This window comes from Phascolarctos cinereus, unplaced genomic scaffold (genome assembly GCF_003287225.1).
Source record: "Phascolarctos cinereus isolate Bilbo 61053 unplaced genomic scaffold, phaCin_HiC Scaffold_4;HRSCAF=312, whole genome shotgun sequence".
Taxonomy (NCBI): Eukaryota; Metazoa; Chordata; class Mammalia; order Diprotodontia; family Phascolarctidae; genus Phascolarctos; species Phascolarctos cinereus.
The window spans coordinates 204,159,462-204,182,588 of record NW_027555847.1 but is presented as its reverse complement, the minus strand read 5'-3'; the positions used below and the strand labels follow the sequence as shown (position 1 = coordinate 204,182,588).

At 37.0% G+C, this 23,127-nt stretch overlaps 1 protein-coding gene and 1 pseudogene across 1 annotated transcript in view; one reads left to right on the top strand and one right to left on the bottom strand.

The window, feature by feature from the left end:
- The window catches only part of SUSD1 (sushi domain containing 1), a 334,279-nt gene that overhangs the window by 65,418 nt on the left and 245,734 nt on the right, over window positions 1–23,127 (bottom strand). Inside the window, exon 14 of the mRNA XM_078152858.1 lies at window positions 1,738–1,834. Coding sequence (XP_078008984.1) covers window positions 1,738–1,834 — 97 coding nt within the window. The remainder of the gene's footprint in view (window positions 1–1,737; window positions 1,835–23,127) is intronic.
- On the top strand, window positions 3,230–3,963 carry LOC144457174 (arfaptin-1 pseudogene; annotated as a pseudogene).

The window sequence follows — 23,127 nt, the reverse complement described above, 5'->3', positions numbered from 1 at the left end:
GATAGAGCACTGGGCCTGGAGTCAGGAAGACCCAAATTCAAATCTGGCCTCAGCACTTACTGTGTGACCCTGGGAAAGTCACTTAACCTCTATTTTCCTTAATCCACTGGAGAAAGAAATGGCAAACACTCCAGTATCTTTGCCAAGAAAACTCCAGGGACAATATTGGCATGCTATGGTCCTGAAGAATCAGATACAGCTGAACAACACAAAATTTTGAACTCATGGAACCCCTGGAAGGGGTTCTGTGGACCCTCAGGAATCTGTGGACCATATTTTGAGAACCACAAGTTTAGAAGATGAATAAAACAACATAACTCGATGGACTAGGGATTGAAATATATAATTATAGAGAAATCAAAAAAAATGAGGACTAGAGAAGGGAAGTGACTTCCAAGATCACAGAGATAAATGATAGATAGGTTGGCAGGCAGATAGAGAGATAGACAGCACTTTTATTAATTCTTACTATGTGACAGGTATGGGCAGCTAAGTGGTGCTGTGGATAGAACACTGGGCCTGAAGTCAGGAAGATTCATCTTCCTAAGTTCAAATCTGGCCTCAGATACTTACTAGCTGTGTGACCTGGGTTTCACTTAACCCTGTTTGCCTTAGTTTCCTCATTTGTAAAATTATCTGGAGAAGGAAATGGCAAACCACTCCAGTATCTTTGCCAATAAAATCCCAAATGAAGAGTAGGATATGACTAAACAACAACATGTGCCAGGTATAAACAAAAAGAAAGGCAGTTTCTGCCCTCAAGATGCTTATATTCTATCTGAGGGAGACAAAACATAAAAGGTAGCTGAAAAGTCTGGAGAGGGCTGATAGAGTGGGAAAGGCACCTTTGAGGGAGCTAGCTGGAGAGCTGGTTTGGGGCAACATGTAGAACTAGAAGGACTATCTAAAATTAAAACTCCAGTCTCTTGAATCCAGAGTTATTTCATTTTAAAAAATGACCATTAAGGATTCCCTCAGATATGTGAATTTGGTGGGTAGGGAAGATAGGCAGCTGCTGAGCCCTCAATATCTGATAGGGTGCAACATGGGAAATGTTTTAATATTACCTTTTGTAAATGAATATAACCTCATTGCCAAGAAATACTTATTTCCATGGCTGCTAGATATTTATTCTATGGTAAGTCAAGTGTCATGCATTACAATGAAGGCTCAAAGTTTCTCCTGGACATGTGGTCTAGCACAATTTCAGAACCTTGCTTAAGGTACACAAATATCTTGTCCTAATCATGCAATATATCATATGCAGTACCTTCTGGAGACTGGAATTCATTATGTAAATGGATTCACAGAGCAAATCATTGTATATACCACAGGATGGAGATGAACCATGTTAAAAACATTTTGTAAATCTTAACAAACACATTTTGTGTACTCTCCTTGGTATGTGAAATCATGCTGCTAACTCACCATGCCTTCTTGGCTGATTTTCCAATAGAGATGTTTTACAATGAGTTATCATCTACAGGTGAGTTTTTGGTTTGGTTTTGGTTTGGTTTTTTTTTTTGATGATTTGTTTTGTTTTGCTTATGGCCTCATCCATCTTCACCAAGCACACTTGGTCAAGCATTTCTATCATAGTACAAGACACCTAGATTAAGGGTGAAGTCCAGGGCCATGGAATCAAGAATGGAATTGTTGCACTTAAGGTCACTGGCCTCATTGGTACCGTTCTCTAACCACTTTAGCCAACTGCTCCAAAAAGCCATAATTACTGACCTGATGGGTCCATTTCTGTCTTCTGCTTTCCACAGAGTCAGGGGTGGTAAAGGAGCTCCTTGTATTGCAATAAATTCAATGTCTGGAATGGGAGGCTCTGAAACAAGCAAGTGACAGAAATCGTATGTTTATAAAAGGGCTTTTACTGGAGAAAGAGAGGTTAGATTTGTTTCGTTAGGCCCAGACCAGAGAACTAGAAACAGTTGGGAGCCACAAAAATGAAGTTTTTTCTTTTTATTTTGATACAGAGAAAAACTTCCTCACCTCCTGACACAGATTGATTCAAAATCCATGAGACACACATTTTTGTTTTTCTTGACAAATTTGTTACAAGAAATTTTTTTTCTTTTTCAAAGAAAGAAGGGAAGGCAAGGGAGGATAGGGATAGGAGGAAGGAAGGAAGGAAGGAAGGAAGGAAGGAAGGAAGGAAGGAAGGAAGGAAGGAAGGAAGGAAGGAAGGAAGGAAGGAAGGAAGGAAGGAAGGAAGGAAGGAAGGAAGGAAGGAAGGAAGGAAGGAAGGAAGGAAGGAAGGAAGGAAGGAAGGAAGGAAGGAAGGAAGGGAGGGAGGGTCATTGAGACATCTATCTTTTCTTTTCAATGGAGAGAAAAGAACTAAGGAAAGACAGAAAGTCAAACAAGCAGGTGACTGTTGAAAGCTACAGGCTGATTATACACTTAAAAAGAAAAGCAAGATGAATACTACAATAGACATATGCAGTCTCATGAACAATCTTTTTTCCATTATTCTTTGCAAATCCCTATTTTATTTGGTTTAAGTTCAGAATGAAAATTTATTAAACAAACAAACAAAAACAATCTTTCTCACAGCTGGAACTATTCTAAAGTGAAATGGACTTCTTTGGGAGATCGTGGCTTCCCCCCTCATTGGAGGTATTCAAATGAAAGCAAAATGTTGTAGATGGGATTCCTATGCTGATCTGAAAAGGGTACTGGGAGCAGGAGGCTGTGCCAGCTTTTCAGGATGTCAAGGACATCCTCTGCCAGGGGTGGAGAGACCAGAACAGGGCCAGAACTACTTCCCCTCCCTTCCTTGCCCTCTGATAGTATACCCAGGATAATCTGTGCTATGTGTAGACATCAGAGACAGTGCCTGCTCATTACTCAAGAATCTCCCCCAAAACCTAGCAGCAAAGATCCTGGTGACTGATCATGGAGAGCTTGAAGATTCTCAAGAGCAGGGTATTAGCAGGAATCTGAAGTGCTCATTAACATCATGACATGGGCTATCAGAAACCCAGATAACACCAGACTGATAGCACCAGAGCATGTGTTAGGGGAGAGGAGTAGGGGATTATTGCAGACAGACTATTTCAGAGTGGTCAGGCAACACAGAAAAAAATTAGACCAGGTATTTTAGCAAATGAAACTCCAAATTCTACTGGGGAGAAATTGTTTGTCTTTCACATTTAAAGAGGACCAAAATGATATCACGATGTTAGGGTTAATGTATATAGTTTGTCTGGCTGTGGTAATGGAGAAATTAGAACTTATAAGAAAATGAAGTCTAAAAACCTAGAAGCATACTCATCAAATTGCCTCTGAGGATGTGGGTCATGGCTCTAAAACAATGGGCCATCAACTGGAAGCTCAGTTTGAAATAGTAAGAGACTATAAGAAAAAAAAATATGAAAACATACAGAAACCAGCTCCTCCCAACTCTGCCAAATGGTATATATTCAGAGGGCACTTGACCTGACCTAAGATGAAGTCTCTAGAACTCCATGAATAATTTGACTACAAGGCAGATAGCCAGAAATTACTGGCTAAAGATGGAAAAACACTTTTTGGAGCTACTAATTTTTTTTTCTAATTGTGAGTGTGAGCACAATAATCTAAAATACATGAATAGCTGTGAAAACATATAGAAGTACCAAGTGTCTAAAAATATGTTGCATACTGCTCTGATTTAGAGGAACTGAATTTTGGACGATGTGATATAAACACTTTGCTAGAGACTGAGTGGTTAAAGGATCTGTTCCAAGACCATAAAGGAAAATAAGCTCAAATACACAATAATGCATCTATCAAAGTGAAATTTCTAGTAGAAAACAGGGTAAAGCATTGCACAACCAGTAACTTATTTTCCTCAGTACCATCAAAGCTTACTTTGCTGGGATTCAAAAGCAGTTTGAACAGACATTTAAACAGTTCAACAAGAAATTGAAAACTGGAATGTATACTCCATGCTGGTTTGACAAACCATAATTAACCTGAATAAAGGCCCATTCTAGTGGGCCTTCTAGTGATGCTTGTGCAAACAAATGCGTGGTGGGTAGCTTTAATGTAAATGCAGTTTCTAAAATCTAAATGCAGTTGAGGACTTCCAGGAGCCAAGATAGTGGAATAAGCAGTAAATTACTCTCACTCTCCCTTACTGAACTCTAAAAAAACCCCAAAAATAGCATCCTAGGAAAAATCCTGGAACAGTGGAGACAGTGGAAAGACAGGGAAACTTGGAGGGTCACCAAGAAAGGTCCATTTCACTTGGGTGAAAAGGGGAGTGCAGCCCAGGATAGGAAGCATCCCAGCAATCCAGCAGCAAATCCCACCTCAGTGAACCAGTGGGAGATCCTGAGCCTCAGGGTGATGGAAGAAGCAAACACTCATCAGGACCCCCCACATACCTTAGCATAGCCAGCAGAACCATGGACTCCAGTTCAGAGAACCACCACATGCACTGCACAGCACCAAGCAGACAGGTGTCCTACAGCAACCAAACCTCCCCATGCTTCAGCACAGCCCCGGGAAAACACAGGAAAAACTCCACCTGGCACATGCCAGACACAACCACTAGGACCCCCAGCTCAGCACTACATAAGCTGCCAGACCCCTATAGCCTCCAGCTGCCAGCATCTAAGGCCCGAGCACATAAAGCCAGCGACCAGGCTCTTGGCCCCCAGCACAAGAAGGCTGGGATAGTGCCCCCTGTGCTCCAGCAGGAGAGCTCAATTTTAAAAGCCAGGAAATAGGCAAACAAAATGGGCAAAAAGCAGAAAAGAACATTGACCATAGAGAATTATTATGGTAACAGGGAAGATGAACACACAAACTCAGAAGAGAACAACATTGTCAATATACCTACATCTGAAATCTCAAAGGGAAATATCAATTGGTTTCAAGCCCCAAAAGCCTTCTTAGAAGAGCTCAAGAAGGATTTTTAAAGTAAAAAAAGAGAAGTAAAAGAAAAATTGGGAAAAGAAATTAGAGTTATGCAAGAGAGAGTCAATAGTTAGGAAAAAGAAGGACAAAAATTGATTGAAGCCAATAACTCCTTTAAAAAATACAATTGGATGAATGAAAAAGGAGTGCAAAAATGCACTTTAGAGAAGACCTCCTTAAAAAGTAGAATTGGTTAAATGGAAAAGGAGATACAAAAGCTAACTGAAGAAAACAATTATTAAAAATTAGAATTGGGCAAGTGGAAGTCAGTGACTCTATGAGACATCAAGAATCAGTCAAAATCAAAAGAATGAAAAAATAGAAGAAAATGTAAAATATCTCATTGTAAAAACAACTGACCTGGAAAATAGATCCAGGAGACATAATTTTAATTATTGGTCTACCTGAAAGCCATGATCAAAAAAAAGAGCCTGGAGAGTATCTTTCAAGAAATTATCAAGGACAACTTCACTGAGGTTCTAAAACCAGAGGGTAAAATAGTCATTCAAAAAAATCCACTGATCACCTCCTGAAAGAGATCCCAAACTGAAAATGCCAAGGAATTTTGTAGCCAAATTCCAGAGTTATCAAGTCAAGGAGAAAATGCTGCAAGCAGCTAGGAAGAAATAATTTAAATATCATGGAACTACAGTTAAGATTATGCAGGACCTAGCAGCTTCTACATTAAAAGATCAGAGGCTTGGGATGTGATATTCCAGAAGGAAAAGCAGCTTGGATTATAACCAAGGATCAACTACCTACCAAAGTTGAGCATAATCTTTCAAGAGAGAAGATGGACATTCAATGAAATAGGGGACTTCCAAACCTTCCTGATGAAAAGACTAGAGCTTGGGGTAGCTAGGTGGCACAGTGGATAGAGCACTGGCCCTGAAGTTAGGAGGACCTAAGTTCAAATACAGCCTCAGACCAAACACTTGACACTTACTAACTGTGTGACCCTGGGCAAGTCACTTAACCCCAACTGCCTTGCCAAAAAAAAAAAAAAGACCAGAGCTCAACAGAAAATTCAATCTTCACATACAATACTCAAGAGAAGCATTAAAAGGTAAACAGGAAAGAAAACAACAACAACATCATATTTGATAACGGTAAACTGTTTACACACCTACATGGGAAGATGACACTTGTAACTTTTGAGAACTGTATCATTATTACAACATTTTAAAAGGGGTATACATAGACAGAGGGTGTGGGTATAAGTTGACTCTGATGTGATGACAAAATTAATAAAGGGGTGAAAAAAAGAATTATACTGGAAGAAGAGGAAAGGAGGAGACAGAAAAGGGCAAATTATATCACATGAAGTAGCACAAATACCTATTACCGTAGATGGAAAGAAGGGAGGGAGGAGAGCATTGTTTGAATCTTACTCTCATTGGATTTGGCTCAAAGAGGGAATAACATATACACTCACTTGGGTATAGAAATCTATCTTACCCTATAGGAAGTAGGAAGGGGAAGGGGGGAAAAGGGAGGTGGATGGATAGAAGGGAGGGCAGAAGGAAAGGAAGTAGTAGTAGGGGAAAGGGGAAGGAAAAGGGAGGGGCCTGATAGAATAGAAGGCAGATTAAGGGAGGCCATGGTCAGAAGCAAAACACTGGCAAGGAGTGAAAGAGAAAAATATAAATGGGGGGCGGAATAGGATGGAGAGAAAGACACAGAAATAACTGTGAATGTGAATGGGATGAACTCTCCCATAAAACAGAAGCAAATAGCAGAGTGGATTAAAAACAATAATCCTATATATAATATAGTTGTTTATATATAATATGTATAATGCAACATATATAATAATAATATATAATATATATGGATATATAATATAATAATATATAATAAGTTGTTTATAAGAAACATGTTTGAAGCAGAGGGGTATATGCAGAGTGAAGGTAAAAGGCTGAAACAGAATATATTATGTTTCAGCTGAAATAAAAAAAAATCAGGGGTAGCACTTCTGATCTCAGACAAAGCAAAAGGAAAAACAGATCTAATTAAAAGAGATAAGGAAGGCAACTACATTCTGCTAACAGGTACCATAGACAATGAAGTGATATCAATACTAAATGCATATGTACCAAGTGGTACAGCATCCACACTCTTAGAGGAGAAGTTAAATGAGTTACAAGTAAAAATAGACAGCAAAACTATACTAGTGGGGGAGCTCAACCTCCCCCTCTCAGAACTAGATAAATCTAACCACAAAATAAACAAGAAAGAAGTTAAGGAGATAAATAAAATCTTAGATAGGTTAGATATGTTAGACCTCTGGAGAAAACAGAATTGGGATAGAAAGGAATATATCTTTTTGTCAGCAGTACATGGTACCTACACAAAAATTGACCATGTACTAGGGCATACAAACCTCACAATCCAGTGCAGAAAGGCAGAAATATTAACTGCATCCTTTTCAGATCATGAGACAAGAAAAATTACATATAATAAAGGGCCGTGAAAAGATAAACTAAAAATTAATTATAAACTGAATAATCTAATCCTAAAGAATAAGTGGGCCAAACAACAAATCATAGAAATAATCAATAACTTCATCAAGGAGAATGAGAATAATGTGACAACATACCAAAACTTATGAGATGCAGCCAAAACAGTTCTTAGGGGGAATTTTATATGTCTAAATTCTTATACAGATAAAACAGAGAAAGAAGAGATCAAAGAATTGAGCATGCAACTAAAAAAGCTAGAAAAAGAACAAATTAAAAATCCCCAATTAAACACCAAATTAGAAATTCTGAAAATCAAAGGAGAAATTAAGAAAATTGAAAGTAAGAAAACTATTGTACTAATAAATAAAACTAAGTTTTTTTAATGAAAAAAAGATAAATCTTTGATTAATTTGATTAAAAGAAAAAGAAAACCAAATTACCAGTACCAAAAATGAAAAGGGTGAATTCACCACCAATGAAGAGGAAATTAAAACAATAATTAGGAGCTATTTTGCCCAACCGTATGCCAATAAATCTGACAATCTTTGTGAAACAGATTAATATTTACAAAAATATAAATTGCCCAGGTTAACAGAAGAGGAAATAAAATATTTAAATAGCACCATTTCAGACAAAGAAATTGAACAAACCATCAATGAACTCCCTAAGAAAAAATCTCCAGGATCAGATGGATTTACAAGTGAATTTTACCAATCATTTAAAGAACAATTAATTCTAGTACCACATAAACTATTTGGAAAAATAGGCAAAGAAGGAGTCCTACCAAATTCTTTTTATGACACAAATATGGTGCTGATACCTAAACTAGGAAGAGCCAAACCACAGGAAGAAATTTATAGAAAGAAAAGTATTAAGAAAAGTATTTCCCTAATGAATATAGATGCAAAAATTTTAAATAAAATATTAGCAAAGAGATTACAGCAACTTATCCCAAGGATAATACATTATGACCAGGTGGGATTTATACCAAGAAAGCAGGGCTAATTCAATATTAGGAAAACTAACAGCATAATTGACCATATTAACAACACAATTAACAAAAATCACATGGTTATTTGAATAGATGCAGAAAAAACTTTTGACAAACTACAATACCTATTCGTATTAAAAATATGAGAGAGCATAGGAATTAATGGAGTTTTCCTTAAAATGATAAGTAGCATCTATCTAAAACCATGAGTAAGCATTATATGTAATGGGGATGAGCTAGAAGTATTTCCAATAAAATCAGGGGTAAAACAAGGATGTCTACTGCTATTCAATATTATACTAGAAATGTTAGCTTTAGCAATAAGAGAAGAAAAAGAAATTGAAGGAAGTTAGAACAGGTAATGAAACAAAGTTATCACTCTCTGAAAATGATATGATGGTATACTTACAGAATCAAGTAAAAAAACTACTTGAAATAACTAACAACTTGAGCAAATTTGCAGGATATAAAATAAACCAACAGAAATCATCTGCATTTCTATGTATTACTAACAAAGACCAAGAGAAACTCCATTTAAAGTAACTGTAGACAATACAAGATATTTGGGAGTTTACCTGCCAGAACAAACCCAGGAACTATATGAACACAATTACAAAACACTTTTCACTTGAATAAAGTCAGATCTAAATAACTAGAAAAACTTAAATTGCTCATGGGTAGGCTGAGCTAATATAGTAAAAATGACAATTCTCCCTAAATTAATTTACTTATTTAGTGCCATACCAATCAAACTACCAAAAATTATTTTATAAAATAAGAAAAAATAGTAACAAAATTCATCCAGAAAAACAAAAGGTCCAGAATATCAAGAGAATTAACGAAAAGAAATGCAAGGGAAGGTGGCCTCCCTGTACCAGATCTTAAATTGTATTATAAAGCAGCAATCATCAAAACTACTTGGTACTGGCATGGAACAGGTTAGGTACATAAGACATAGTACTCAATGACCATAGTAATCTACTGTTTGATAAATCCAAAGACTCCAGCTTCTGGGATAATAACTCACTATTTGACAAAAACTGCTAGGAAAACTGGAAAATAGTATGGCAGAAACTAGGCAGAGACCAACATCGCATACTGCATACCAAGATAAAGTCAAAACGGGTACACGATTTAGACATAAAAGGTGATACTACAAACAAATTAGGAGAGCAAGGAATAGTTTACCTGTCAGATCTATGGAGAATGGAAGAATTTATGACCAAACAAGAGATAGAGAACATTATGAAATAATTTTGTTTACATTAAATTAAAAGGTTTCTGCACAAATCCAATGCAACCAAGATTAGAAGGGAAGCAGAAAACTGGGAAGAATTTTTACAGCTAGTGTCTCTGATAAAAGCCTAATTTCTGAGACAACTGAGTCAAATTTCTAAGAATACAAGTCATTCTCCAATTGATAAATGGTCAAAGAAGATGAACAGGTAGTTTTCAGCGGAAGAAATTAGAGCTATCTACAGTTATATGAAAAAATGCTCTAAATCAGTATTGATTAGAGAAATGCAAATTAAAACAACTCTGAGGTACCACATGATATCTATCAGGTTGGCTAACATGATAAAACAGGAAAATGATAAATGTTGGAGATGTGGGAAAACTAGAACACTGATGCATTGTGGTGGAATTGTGAACTGATCCAATCATTCTGGAGAGCAATTTGGAACTATGCTCAAAGTGCTATAAAACTGTGATCCAGCAATACTACTTCTAGATCTGTATCACAAAGAGATCATAAAAAAGGGAAAAGGACCCACATGTACAAAAATATTTATAGCAGCTCTTTTTGTGGTGGCAAAGAATTGGAAATTGAGAGGATATCCATCAATTGGGGAATGGCTGAACAAGTTGGAGTATACGAATGTAATGGAATACTATTGTGCCATAAGAAATGATGAGCAGGCAGGCTTCAGAAAAATATGGAAAGACATATGAACTGATGCTGAGTGAAGCAAGCAGAACCAGGAGAACGTTGTACACACCAATACTAACATTGTGTGATGACCAACTTTGATAGACTTAGATCTTCTCAGTAATGCAAGGATCTAAGAGTTCTAAAAGGCTCATGATAGAAAATGCTATCCACATCCAGAGAAAGAACTATGGAGTCTGAATGAAGATTGAAGCACATTATTTTCTTTTTTTGTTGTTGTTTTTTCTTCTTTCTGATGGTTTTTCCCTTTGGTTCTAATTCTTCTTTACAACATGACTAACATGGAAATATTTAATATGACTGTATATGTTTGGCCCATATCAGATTGCATACCATCTTGAAGAGGCAGATGGGGAACAAGGAGGAGAAAACTTAAAACTCAAAATCTTATAACAGTGAATGTTGGAAATTAAAAATAAATAAATGAATATTTAAAATATAAAATCCAAATGCAATTTTTTCTCCTTGGCTATTTCTGTAGTTTAAGAACATCTAATATAGCTTTGCCCTGACAAGATACAAATTTGTGGTCTTACCAGTGCTTAGCACAGTGCCTAGCACATAGTAGGTGCTTAAAAATGCTTGCCAACATTCATTTCTGGCCAAAGAAATGTGAGACAGTTGTAATTTTTCCAAAGGGAATGATCTGATATTTGGGATATGAATATATTTAAACATTTTTTTAAAAGATTCATTTTCATTTTTGTTTTAAAGAAGGGTGTAAAATTAGTTTTATACAGTAAAACTTTATGGCATTTATGCAGCATCCAATCAGTGGAAGCAGCTGTAATCGATAGCAAATTAACCTATGTAATTGTAGCAGATGCCTTCTTTAAGGACAGCTGCATATCACGGGAAATTTCTTTTAAATTTTTTAAAGGAACAAGAATCACACTGTCATTTCCACAAAGCTTTCAAGGAAATAATTTTTAATCATCATTGATTATATAGTTTTTTATTAGTGATTAATAAATGTTACATTTGGGGCAATGAGGTGGCACAGTGGATAGGGCACTGGCCCTGGAATCAGGAGGATATGAGTTCAAATCCAGGCTTAGATACTTACTAGTAGTGTGACCCTGGGCAAGTCACTTAATTCAGATTGCCTAAAAAAAAAGTCAGATTTAACAAATAGCAATTAGTTTAATAGAAGAAACCACCAGTCATTCTGTTGAGTTTCGGCTTTTTTAAACAGGTAGACTTTGGAACAGAGATTCTCGGGTGTTTCTAGTCTAAAAATCTGTGCTAGAAAACTTTTTAGGCAGTGCTGTCTTTTGAGTAAAGGAGATTCCTGGACAGGTTTTACTGTAGTAATGCCAGCTTTGAATCACAGAAAAATGCCTTCTTATATATGGCATCTTCTCTGAACAAGTGTACAAAATCTACAGGTGTAGCCCTCTTCCAGACAAAGTTTGCTGTTCTTAGCTCAGAAAAGGGCACTGTATAACTGTTGAATTTCTTTGTAATTATTAGACCAAACTGAAAGTTTATGCCCTGAAAAATGTAACACAACTGAAAATCATAAAACTTATTTGAAATCATTCCTTACTATATAATTGTATTCTGCCACAACCCTATTTCATTCTTCAGGTAGAATTACTCCTTGTGATAATGCATTCTCTAGAATGTGCCTTGGGGGTAAATTTTGTCTTCTTATTAAAGATATCTGCTAAGAAAAAAAGGGTGGGGTGGCTCATTGTTCAGGTTCAGGTTCACCTAGATGACCTCTGTGGCTTCTTCTTAATCAACTCTGTGATTATTTATTTTGTATTTAAATAAAAAGAGTAAAATCTAGAGTTTAGCCTTTCACAGTAAATTCAGAATAATAACAATAATATATGTATAGGTGGTATCACAAAAGTCTTAATAGAGTTCACTGCACTCAGATTTTTGGGACACTCTCTTTACTGAACTTTGAAGTTTATTCAATTCATCAAGTATTGAGTACGTGCCAGACACTGCTGTTAGGCACTCTATCTGGTTCCAGCATTTCAATATGAATCTTTAGTTAGTGGACAGAGTGTTAGGGGTTCATCAAATATAACAGGTTTGTAAAATGTTGGAACTTCTGTATTTTTAAAAATTTAGTTCATTACTATCCACATGGTTGAAGTCTTTTTGCATGCTTCACTCTGAATCACTTCCCACATCTTTTGTGTTTTTCTTATCTGTCATTTTTTAAAGCACTGTAACGTTTCACTATATTTATATGCCACAATTCATTCAGCCATCCCCCCAATTCTCAAGGCACCCAAAGAATAGGTATTAATGTGTCAATATCATTTTGGAGGATGGGATCTGTCCTATGACCTATACAGTATAATATTTTCTTTGCTGTCTTGAATGAAGGCATTCTTATCACATTTGCACATGACATGAAGCTATGTGAAATAGCTAACTTTGTGAATGACAAAAAGATCTTGATAAGATAGAACAATTTCATTAAATAGGGTAATAAAAAATAGTAAGATGCAAAGTGCCACCCTCAAATAAAAAAAATCAACTTCACATAGCATAGAATGGGGGTAATACAGCCAAATAACAGTTTGTGTGAAAACAATCTAGGGATTTTAGGGGACTGCAAGTTTAATATGTGCCAACTGTGTGAGATGGTGGGCAAAAAAGCTAACAAGACCTTAGATTGCACTGAAAGACAATGTATCCTAAACAAAGGAGATTATGGAGCGTTCCTCTGTGCTCTGTACTGGCCAGACAAAATCTTGGGCATGGACTCTTAACCTGAAGTGCCCAGATGCACACCGGGCACACAACTTAGATGGGACAAAAAGTACATCTTCATTTTCACAGAGGAACTTAACATTTCCTTCAATTGATTAGAAACATGATTCTGAGGAGGGTTCCATAATAGGCTTCACCAGACTGCCAAAGGGGTTCATGTCACGTAAAAGGTGAAAAACTCCTGCTCTAAAGTATATTTCCAAGTCTAAGTAGTACATTAAAGGAAGAACACTGACAAGCTGGACAATGTGAAGAATTGTTTGACCATGAAGTTAAGGTGACTGGAAACCCTGCCTTGAGAAGATCTGCTGAAGGAATGAGGAAAATGTTTAGCCTGGAGAAGAGAAGACTTAATGGGGACACCATGGGTGGGTTTTTGTTTTTGTTTTTTAATCTTGTTTTGCTTTGTTTCTGGTTGGCTCCAAAGAGTAGAACTAGGCACAGCCGGTCAAAGTTGTAATGGGTAGGGGAGGAGAAAAGGCAAGCATTTGGAGTCTCTACAAGGAAAAATCTACATCAACTGGAGCCATCCCAACATAGTACTCACCTGTCTTGGGAGTGGGGAGGTTCCTCTTCACTGCAGGGAAAAACCATGCAGAGGCTATATGCCCATTTGGAAGTTTTGTAGCGGGAACGGATGGTCAGGGGGTCTTTTGAATCACCAAGAAAAACACTTTCAACTCTGAAGTCCTGTAATTACCCTGATTTTTTTTTCCTGTTACAAGTGAAGCTGCTTTGACAATTTTTTTTTTATATAGACAGGTATTTTTTTTCTTTTTTGGTAACAACATTAGATCATATTTCTAGTAGTGGAATCCCTAAGTCAAATGGTATTATTCAGTTGTTGTTGGGTTTGGTTTTTTTTTCCAACTCTTAACTGACTAACTGTACATTTTCCTCCATACGATATAAAGGAGATAAATGGTAAATAGAAATATACCCTCATTTAGCTACTTAGGATTACAACTTCAGAGCTGAAGGGTAGTCCAATTCTCTCATTTTTCAGACAAGGAAACAAAAGACAGATATCTTAACTTGACTGTGGGGACAAACAACGAGTTAGGGACAGTACTAAAAGGGTTAGCAGGGTTAAAACCCTTGGCTTATATAACCAGCATGTGTCAGAGGTGGGATATGAAACCCAGAACTTGGTTTAAAACCTAGATTTCCTGATGCCAAATCTAATGCTATTTCCGTCGTACCAATGAATCTGTCAATGAAGGCATGCCCATCATCAGTACAGATTGCAACCTATTCACACCTTCTTAAACTGTGCAATCCTTACCAACATCCTTCCAAAACATTACTCAGAACTACAGATGTGTCTCTACTTGTAATATTCTATGCAATACTTTGGCCGTTATCCCTATACAGCCTTACGACTGCATAGCCTTTCCTATTCTAATCATTTATTCAGGTCAATTGAATTTTTAAAAAACATTTATTGAGCACTTACTATTTTACAAGGTATAGTTTTAGGTGCTAAGGAAACAAACAAAAAAAAAGATAAAATCAAGCCTTCTTCTAATAAGTTTATATTCTCTTGATGTCTTTGATGCCACTTCTTAAAAACAAATCCTCGTGGATAATATACCTCAAGCTTCTTATACCTTTACCATGCGTTTTTCTACTGACTTTTGGGGTCCCACCTGCCATTTTAATTCTTTTGAGATAATGGTGCTCCATGCAACATAGCAGTGGGTATTGGTATTTTTTAAAAGACAAGTTTTTATGGAAGTAGGGTGCCTGAGATAACTGAAAATATTACACAATTTTTCAAATAAAATCTATCCTGCTCTCCACCTTCCACTTGGTTCTTGGCCCAGGTCATTGTCCATCTGAAGAACTTGTTTAAAAGGTAGATTAATCACACAGGAAGAGCAAGATATAACTGCACTGGTGTCAGTGAAATTTAAAAATCCTAGAGTGCCCATTGTCTGTCTCCATATAAGTGTGTGTGTATGTACATATGTATGTACATATATACGTATATGTATTCTATTGAGAACTTATGAAAGGAACTGGATATTAATTGGACAAAATAAGAACGTATAGTTACAAGCTAAGCCAATGGAAATAGTTCCCACATCAATGAGGTCAATGGGTCCATATAATAAATTCTTCCTAACAATTAGCTATCCCAAAGTGAAACAGGATACCGTAGATTGTGGAAGATACCCCCTCATTGGAGGTCTTCAAGCAGTTGACTTCTTATTTGAGATATTGAAAAGGGGATTCTTGCTCAAAGATGAATTGGATTAGATGGTTTTTGATGATATTTTCAATGAATAGATAAGAGTATTGAATAAGCAATCAGGAAGGCCTGGGTTTTAATGCTGTCTCAGATACTTAATAGCTGTGTGATACTTAGGTAAGTTATTTTTACTTCTCTAGGACCTAGTATTTTCACTGGTAAAACAAAAGGACTATACTCAAACTCTAAGATCCCATCAAACTCTAAAAATAGGATCCCATTATCTTGTGATTCTGTAAGTATCAAAGCATTAGGTAGTATAGAATTTGGAATGCACAGTATTTTGGAACAGAATTCCTTAAGGAATTTTTTTTCTTTTTCTTTGCATCCTTAGTACTTAGTATAGTGCCTGGAAAATAGAGGGCACTTAATAAACTCATGTAGATTGACTGGCTGATTGATAGCAACTCAGTTATGACTTCATTGTAGCTCAACAGTCTTCTACTCTTATGGTGCTTCATTACATTCTCCATAACTATTTCAAACCTATACTTGTATCCTCTTGTCTCCAAATGTGCTTATACTACCTGACACAAAGCAAATGGGTCAACTTCCTATTTCACGGAGACTCTGACCACATGACATGAACTCCCTCAGCTGCTTTCATTCATTCAAAACTAATGATCATCATCACCCTCACTCTCTTTACTTATTGTCTCAGAAAAAGAGGTCATCCCAATATCTCACAAATGTTAATGCTTCTACCTATACTCTTTTTATTTTATTTTATTTTTAATTTATGAATAAAACAAGCATTTCCATAACATAGTACAATAAAAAGATGATTGTACATGAAACTGCAAATCTACTGTACACAACTTTCAAATATACAACAAAATTATCCTATAAATTTCTTTTTTTTCTCCCTCCCCTCAGAGATGGCTACACAAATAGGGGTGTGTGTGTGTGTGTGTGTGTGTGTGTATGTAAAATTATTCTATACATGCTTCTATTTATCAGTTCTTTCTCTGGATGCAGATAGCGTCTTCTTTCATATGTCCTTTGTAGTTAATTTGGGTATTTTTAATAGTAAAAAATAGCTTATTTGCTCAAAGTCATTCTTAAAACAATATTGCTGTTACTGTATACAATATTCTCTTGGTTTTGCTCATTTTGCTCTTCATTATTTCATGCAAGTCTGTCCATGTATTTCTAAAATCATTGAGCTCATCATTTCTTATAGCACAGTAGTATTCTATCATGATCATATACTACAACTTGTTCAGCCAGTTCCCAATTGATGAGCATCCCTACAATTTACAGTTCTTTGCCACCACAAAGAAAGCTGCCATAGCATTTTAGAACATATAGGTTCTTTTCCTTTTTCCCTAATTATCTTTGGAAATAGACCAAATAGTGATACTGCTGAGTCAAAGGATATAGGTAGTTTAATAACTCTTCGGCCATAATTGCTCTCCAAAATGGTTGGATTGTTTTACAGCTCCAACAACAAATTAGTGTCCCAATTTTTCCACATCCTTTCCCACATTTCTCACTTTCCCCTTCTATCATTTTGACCAATCTGGTACCTACCAGATATCTCAAGGTTGTTTTAATCTGCATTTCTCTAATCAATAATGATTTAGAGCATTTTTCAACATCAGAAATAGATATGGTTTTAGCAACTAAAATGGCATTAAATAAGATTCCTTACTATATGCTTTGCTGCTGAATCCTAAGAACCATGGGGCCTTTCTATTTGACTGATACCTGAACCTTACTATAAGTGTTGTCTCTCCCCATTAGAATGTGTGGTTGGAAAGAAAAAAAATAAGAATGTGTGGTCTATCTTCATTTTATATTTGTATACTCAGCATACAGCATAGTATATTGCACATAATATTAAGTGCATCAACATTTAATAAATGCTTTTCCCCCTCTCTTTCTTTTTTAGTCCTCTCTCTCCTTTCCTCTCTCCCTTTCTTCCTTCCTTCCTTCCTTCCTTCCTTAGTAACAACCTTTTTCCAAAGAACAGAGAGCTCTTCATTTTGCACTATTTAATGAATCTATCAATTACTATTGTCAATTATAATTCTCTATAGTGAGATCTTATCCTTTTCCTAAACTATAAGATCCACAAGGTGAGGGACAATGACTTTATATCTCCCCCACGGTCTAGGCACAATGATCTGAACTCAACAAGTGCTTAGTAAGTACATATGTAATTAATTTTACAATAACCCTGAGGCAGGCAGAGATTACTTTTGTAGATTAGGAAACTGAAACTCAGAGAAATTAAGTTTCTTGTCAAAGATCACACAACTAATAATTACCTGAGGCAGAACTACAACCTGGCCTCCTAATTCATAGTTCAGTGTTCTTTGCCCCATTCCAGACTGCCTTCCTGTAATGTTCAATAAATGTTTCTTGGTGGTATGATACCAACTGATCCTAGGGACTTACCAAATGGAAACTAGTTATGGAGATAAGATTACAAGAGTGAAGAATCGGCTCCTCTGGGAATCTTCTCTAATACCCCATCCAGATAACATAAATTCACAAAGGAAGCCAGGAAGGTATAGGGATAGCTTTAGATTTAGGTGTAAGGATAGGGATAGGTTCAGAAATAGTGAAAAGAGACTAAGCTCTGTGCTTTCACTGATATAGGGAACTCCCAGGCAAGGAAACTCCTTTTACTAATGTAAGTCTGAACCTTCTCTATAACTGAAACAAGCAATTAAAATGAAGTTAAAGATGCATTAGGCAGTCAAGATGGTGGATTACAGGCAATAACCCAACTGAATTCTCCTAATATTCCTCTCCAAACAACTTTAAAATAATGCCTCAAATCCAATTTTGGAGTGGGAGAGCCTACAAAAGGGCAGTTAGACATTTTTCTAGTCTAAGACAACTTAGGAGGTAGGCAAGAGAGGTCTGTGATACTGGGGTGGGGGCTGGCCCAGAGCACAGAAGCAGCAGTAGTGGTGGGCCTTGGAGGAAGCCTCCACAGCAGCAATGGCGGTCACAACAGGTTTAGGCTGAGAGCTCTCAGCCCAGACATGATAAGGGGGTCGGACAACTGGTCAGAATGAGATTACATGGGACCTTTGTTGGCCCTGTGTGCAGCCAGCACTGATAGGCAACTTTCTTATCTGTACAAAGTTATGGGTTTCAGTTGTGGGCTGGAGAGGAACACTTGTGGTCGGTCACAAGGGAGTAGGGGCCCTGATGGAATTTCCAAAGCTAAGAAGAGCACTAGAACTTGTGGCTGTGGGGCACCAGAGGCTCTCCTTGGGTAAATACCAGAGGACAGATCAGGAGAACACTGACCACATCGCTCCCTGACTCACAACACCTTGGAAGCACTTAAAACTTGCAGACCCTCTGAAAACAACAGCATGAAAAAGTCTGAAGCTGGGGATAGTGCCTCCCCACCCCAAGGTAAGGAGAGCCCAACTTTAACATAAAGTTCATAGTCAAGAAATAGAATGGAAAAATGATCAAACAACAAAAAAAGAATTTGATCACACAAAGGTACTATGTTAGCAAGGAATACCAAAACATAAACTCAGAGGACAATAATAAGAAAACAGCTATAAGCAAAGACTCAAAAAAATGCTAATTAGATCCAAGACCAACAAGGATTCCTGGAAGAGTTAAAGAAAGCAATATGAGTGGTAGAGAAAACATTGGAAAAAAGAAAAAGTGATGCAAGAAAATTATGAAAAGAAAATTAACAACTTGATAAAAGAGGTTAAAAACAAACACACATTGAAGAAAATAACACCTTAAAAACAGAATTGGCCTAATAATAAAGTACAAAAATTCACTGAAGAAAAGAAATCCTTAAAGTGGAATTGGTCAAATTCTAAGCTCAATGAAGAACCAAATTTTTTTTAATTAGAATTAGGCAAATAGAAGCTAATGAATCCATGAGACATGAAGAAACAATAAAACAAAGTCAAAAGATGAAAAATAGACAAAGTGAGGCAGCTAGGCAGTGCAGGGGATAGAGCTCCCAGCCTAAAGTAAAAAAGACCTGAGTTCTAACCTGGCCTCAGACACATACCAACTGGATGACCTGGGGCAAGCCACTTAGCCCTGTTTCCCCCAGTTTCATCATCTGGAAAATGAGTTGGAAAAGAAAATGGCAAACCACTCCAGCATCTTTGCCAAGAAAACCCCAAATGGGGTCATGAAGAGCTGGATACAACTAAAAAACAACTAAACAAGCCATAGGCAATGAAGTAATATCAAAATTTTTATAGCAACTTCCCTTAATAAAGGCCTCATTTCTCAAATATATAGGAAACAGAGTTAAATTTATAAAAATAAGAACCATTCCCCAATTGATAAATGATCAAAATATATGAACAGGCATGAACTCATTTGGGATTTTCTTGGCAAAGATATTGGAGTGATTTGTCATTTCCTTCTCCAGATCATTTTACATATGAGAAAATGAGGCAAACAGTATTAATTGATTTTGCCCAGGGTCACACAGCTAGTAAGCATCTGAAGCAGGATTTAAACTCAGGAAGATGAGTCTTTCTGATTCTGAGCCCAGTGCTCTATATACTTTGCCACCTAGCTGCACATACCACTGGCCTAGAGAACAGAAAAGATAAGTGACTTTGATGAGGTCTAGAGGTTTAGGGATGCTAGGACCCCAAGATCATGACACATGGGTCCTGCCTGAAAGAATCTGACCCAAGTCTTCTTTCAGCCAAAGACAAGGTTTATTAAAGATCTACCATATTAACCAGACTCTTAAAGAATCTGAGCACCTGTGAGCTATTGGCTAGATTGTAAGAATCTGAGCATCTTAATGGAGATAAGACGGACCTTATATACAGAAAGACTGTAGGAGGGATCTAGGAGTGGCCAAGTAGTTTGCTGGGACAGTGAGGTAATAGAATGCCAGGGACTTGGACCACAGTGGCCAAGGGAGAATGGAGCCTAGACAGGATTAAGGGTGGGAAGTGGCCATAGGGAGGTAAGACAATGGAGATGTCCATCAGAAATATGCCCCAAAATGCCCAAAAAGGCTGTGGCCTAATAGGGCAGCACTGCAGAAAGGCCTTATCAGCTCTTGGGCATTTACAATGCACACAGGACCTGATTTCCTATCCTTGGGCTCACAATCTTTATTATTCACTAGTTGGTACTAGAGCCAGCTTCATTACTTTTGAAACTCTAGGACTTTCTGGACTATTTATTTCTTGGCCCATCTGTAATTATAGGAAATAGAGAAGAATATGGCAGATGTCTTTCAGGGTCAAAATGAGCCTGCATCAACAAGGAAAAGTATAACATGGCAGATATACAGTGATGGGGATAACACTTGCCAGCAGTCCACAGAGTTTATGACCTGAGTTTTGGGGAAGGGGCCTGTCACCCTGTCTTCCTGTTTTTAAGAAGGGTCTAATGATTATTCAGTGCCATACCAATCAAACTACCAAAAATTATTTTGCAGAGCTAGAAAAAACAATAACAAAACTCATTGGGAAGAAAAAAACATCCAGAATATCAAGGGAATTAATGAAAAGAAAGGCAAAGGAAGGTGGCCTACCTGTACCAGATCTTAAATTGTATTATAAAGCAGCAATCATCAAAACTACTTGGTATTGGCTAAGAAATAGAGTGGTGGATCAGTAGAATAGGTTAGGTATGCAAGACACAACAGTCAACGACTACAGTAATCTACTATTTGATAAATCCAAAGACTCTAGCTTCTGGGATAAGAAATCACTATTTAACAAAAACTGCTGGGAAAACTAGAAAATAGTATGGCAAAAACTGGGCATAGAGCAACATTTTACACACTATACCAAGATAAAATCAAAATGGGTACATGATTTAGATATAAAGACTGACACTATAAGCAAACTAGGAGAGCAAGGAATAGTTTACCTATCAGATCTATGGAGAAAGGAAGAATTTATGACCAAACAAGAGATAGAGAACATTATGAAACGCAAAATGAATAACATTAAATTGAAAAGTTTCTGCATAAGCAAAGCCAATGCAACCAAGATTAGGAAGAAAGCAGAAAACTGGGAAAGAATTTTACAGCCAGTTTCTCATTTCTAAAATAGAGAAATGAATCAAATTTATAAGAATACAAGTTATTTCCCAATGGATAAATGGTCAAAGGATATGAACAGGCATTTTTCAGAGGAAGACATGAAAGCTATCTCTACTTATATGAAAAAAGTGCTCTAAATCACTACTGATTAGAGAAATGTAAATCAAAATGACTCTGAGGTACCACATCACACGTATCAGATTGGCTAACATGACAAAACAGGAAAAGGATAAATGCTGGAGAAGATGTGGGAAAATTGGTACATTAATACATTGTTGGTGGAGTTGTGAACTGATCCAACCATTCTGGAGAGCAGTTTGGAATTATGCCCAAAGCTCTATAAAATTGTACATACCCTTTGACCCAGCAATACCACTTCTTGGTCTGTATCCCAAAGAAATCATAAAAATGGGAAAAGGACCCACAATCACAAAAAAATTACAGCAGCTCTTTTTGTGGTGGGAAAGAATTGGAAATTGAAGGGATGCGCATCAATTGGGGAAGGGCTGAACAAGTTGTGGTCTATGAATGTAATAGAACACTATTTTGCTATACGAAATGATGAGCAGGCAGACTTCAGAAAAACCTGGAAAGACTTATATGAACTGATACTGAGTAAAATGAGCAGAACCAGCAGAACACTGTAACAGCCAGATTGTTTGATGACTGACTTTGACAGACTTGGCTCTTCTCAGAAATGCAAGGATCTTAGACAACTCCAAAAGACTCACAATAGAAAATGCTATCCACATCCAGAGAAAGAACTATGGAGTCTGAATGCATATAAAAGCACACTGTTTGCTTTCCTTTTCTTCTGTTGTTTTGTTTTATTGCTTCATTCTTGTTGTTCCTCCCATCAGTTTCATTTCTTCTTTACATCATGACTAATGCCATTTTTGCAATGTTGACGCTTGGGTGAAATAATGCTCTCTGTGGATTTCTTTTAGACAATAATAACAGTAGCTAGCATTTATAAAGAGTTTGCAAAGCACTTTATATATGTTATCTCATTGGATACTTCCAACAACTCTATGAGGAAGGTAGTATTGCCATCCCATTTGACAGATGAGGAAACTCAGAATGAAAGAAGTCAAGTGATTTGCCCAAGGTCACACAACTGGTAAGTGTCTGAGGAAGGTTTAAATTAGGTTTTCCTGATGCCAAATCCACAGGCACAAGGTGGTAGAGCTAGGATCCAAACCTAATTTTTCTGATGTCAGATCCAGCACCCTACACCATGCCATCTCAATCAACTAGGTCAAGGGAAATACCATTCCGGAGAAAAGACAGTGTGTCAATCAGTTGATACATATTTTGCATTTATATTTTGCATCTACTGTGCCGCCTAGTTGTTCATGGGAAGAATATAAGTACTTTCCATGGTACTACCACATTAAGCCATTAAAACTTTAGTGCAAATGAGTTTATCCTGCTAGCTGACAGGAAATCACAGTTTTAGATACAGATTGAGTCTAACTCACTTATTTTAGAGGTGAGGAAAGTATGGCCCAGAGAAATAAATTGATTTGCCCAAAGTGACACAAGTAGTACATTACTGAACCAATATTCAAACTCAGGTCCTCTCACTCCAGATCCAGCAGTCTTTCCACTCCTGATTCCCCTAGTTGCCTTCCCAATATCCAACATCCTGTAGTTAACTAATCTTAGAACATGTATTTCCCCTGGCATACATAGTGGCTGGCACACATTGTAGCTGTTGTTCAGTTGTTTTCAGTCATGTCTGACTCTCCGTGACCCCATTTGGGGATTTCTTGGCAAAGATCC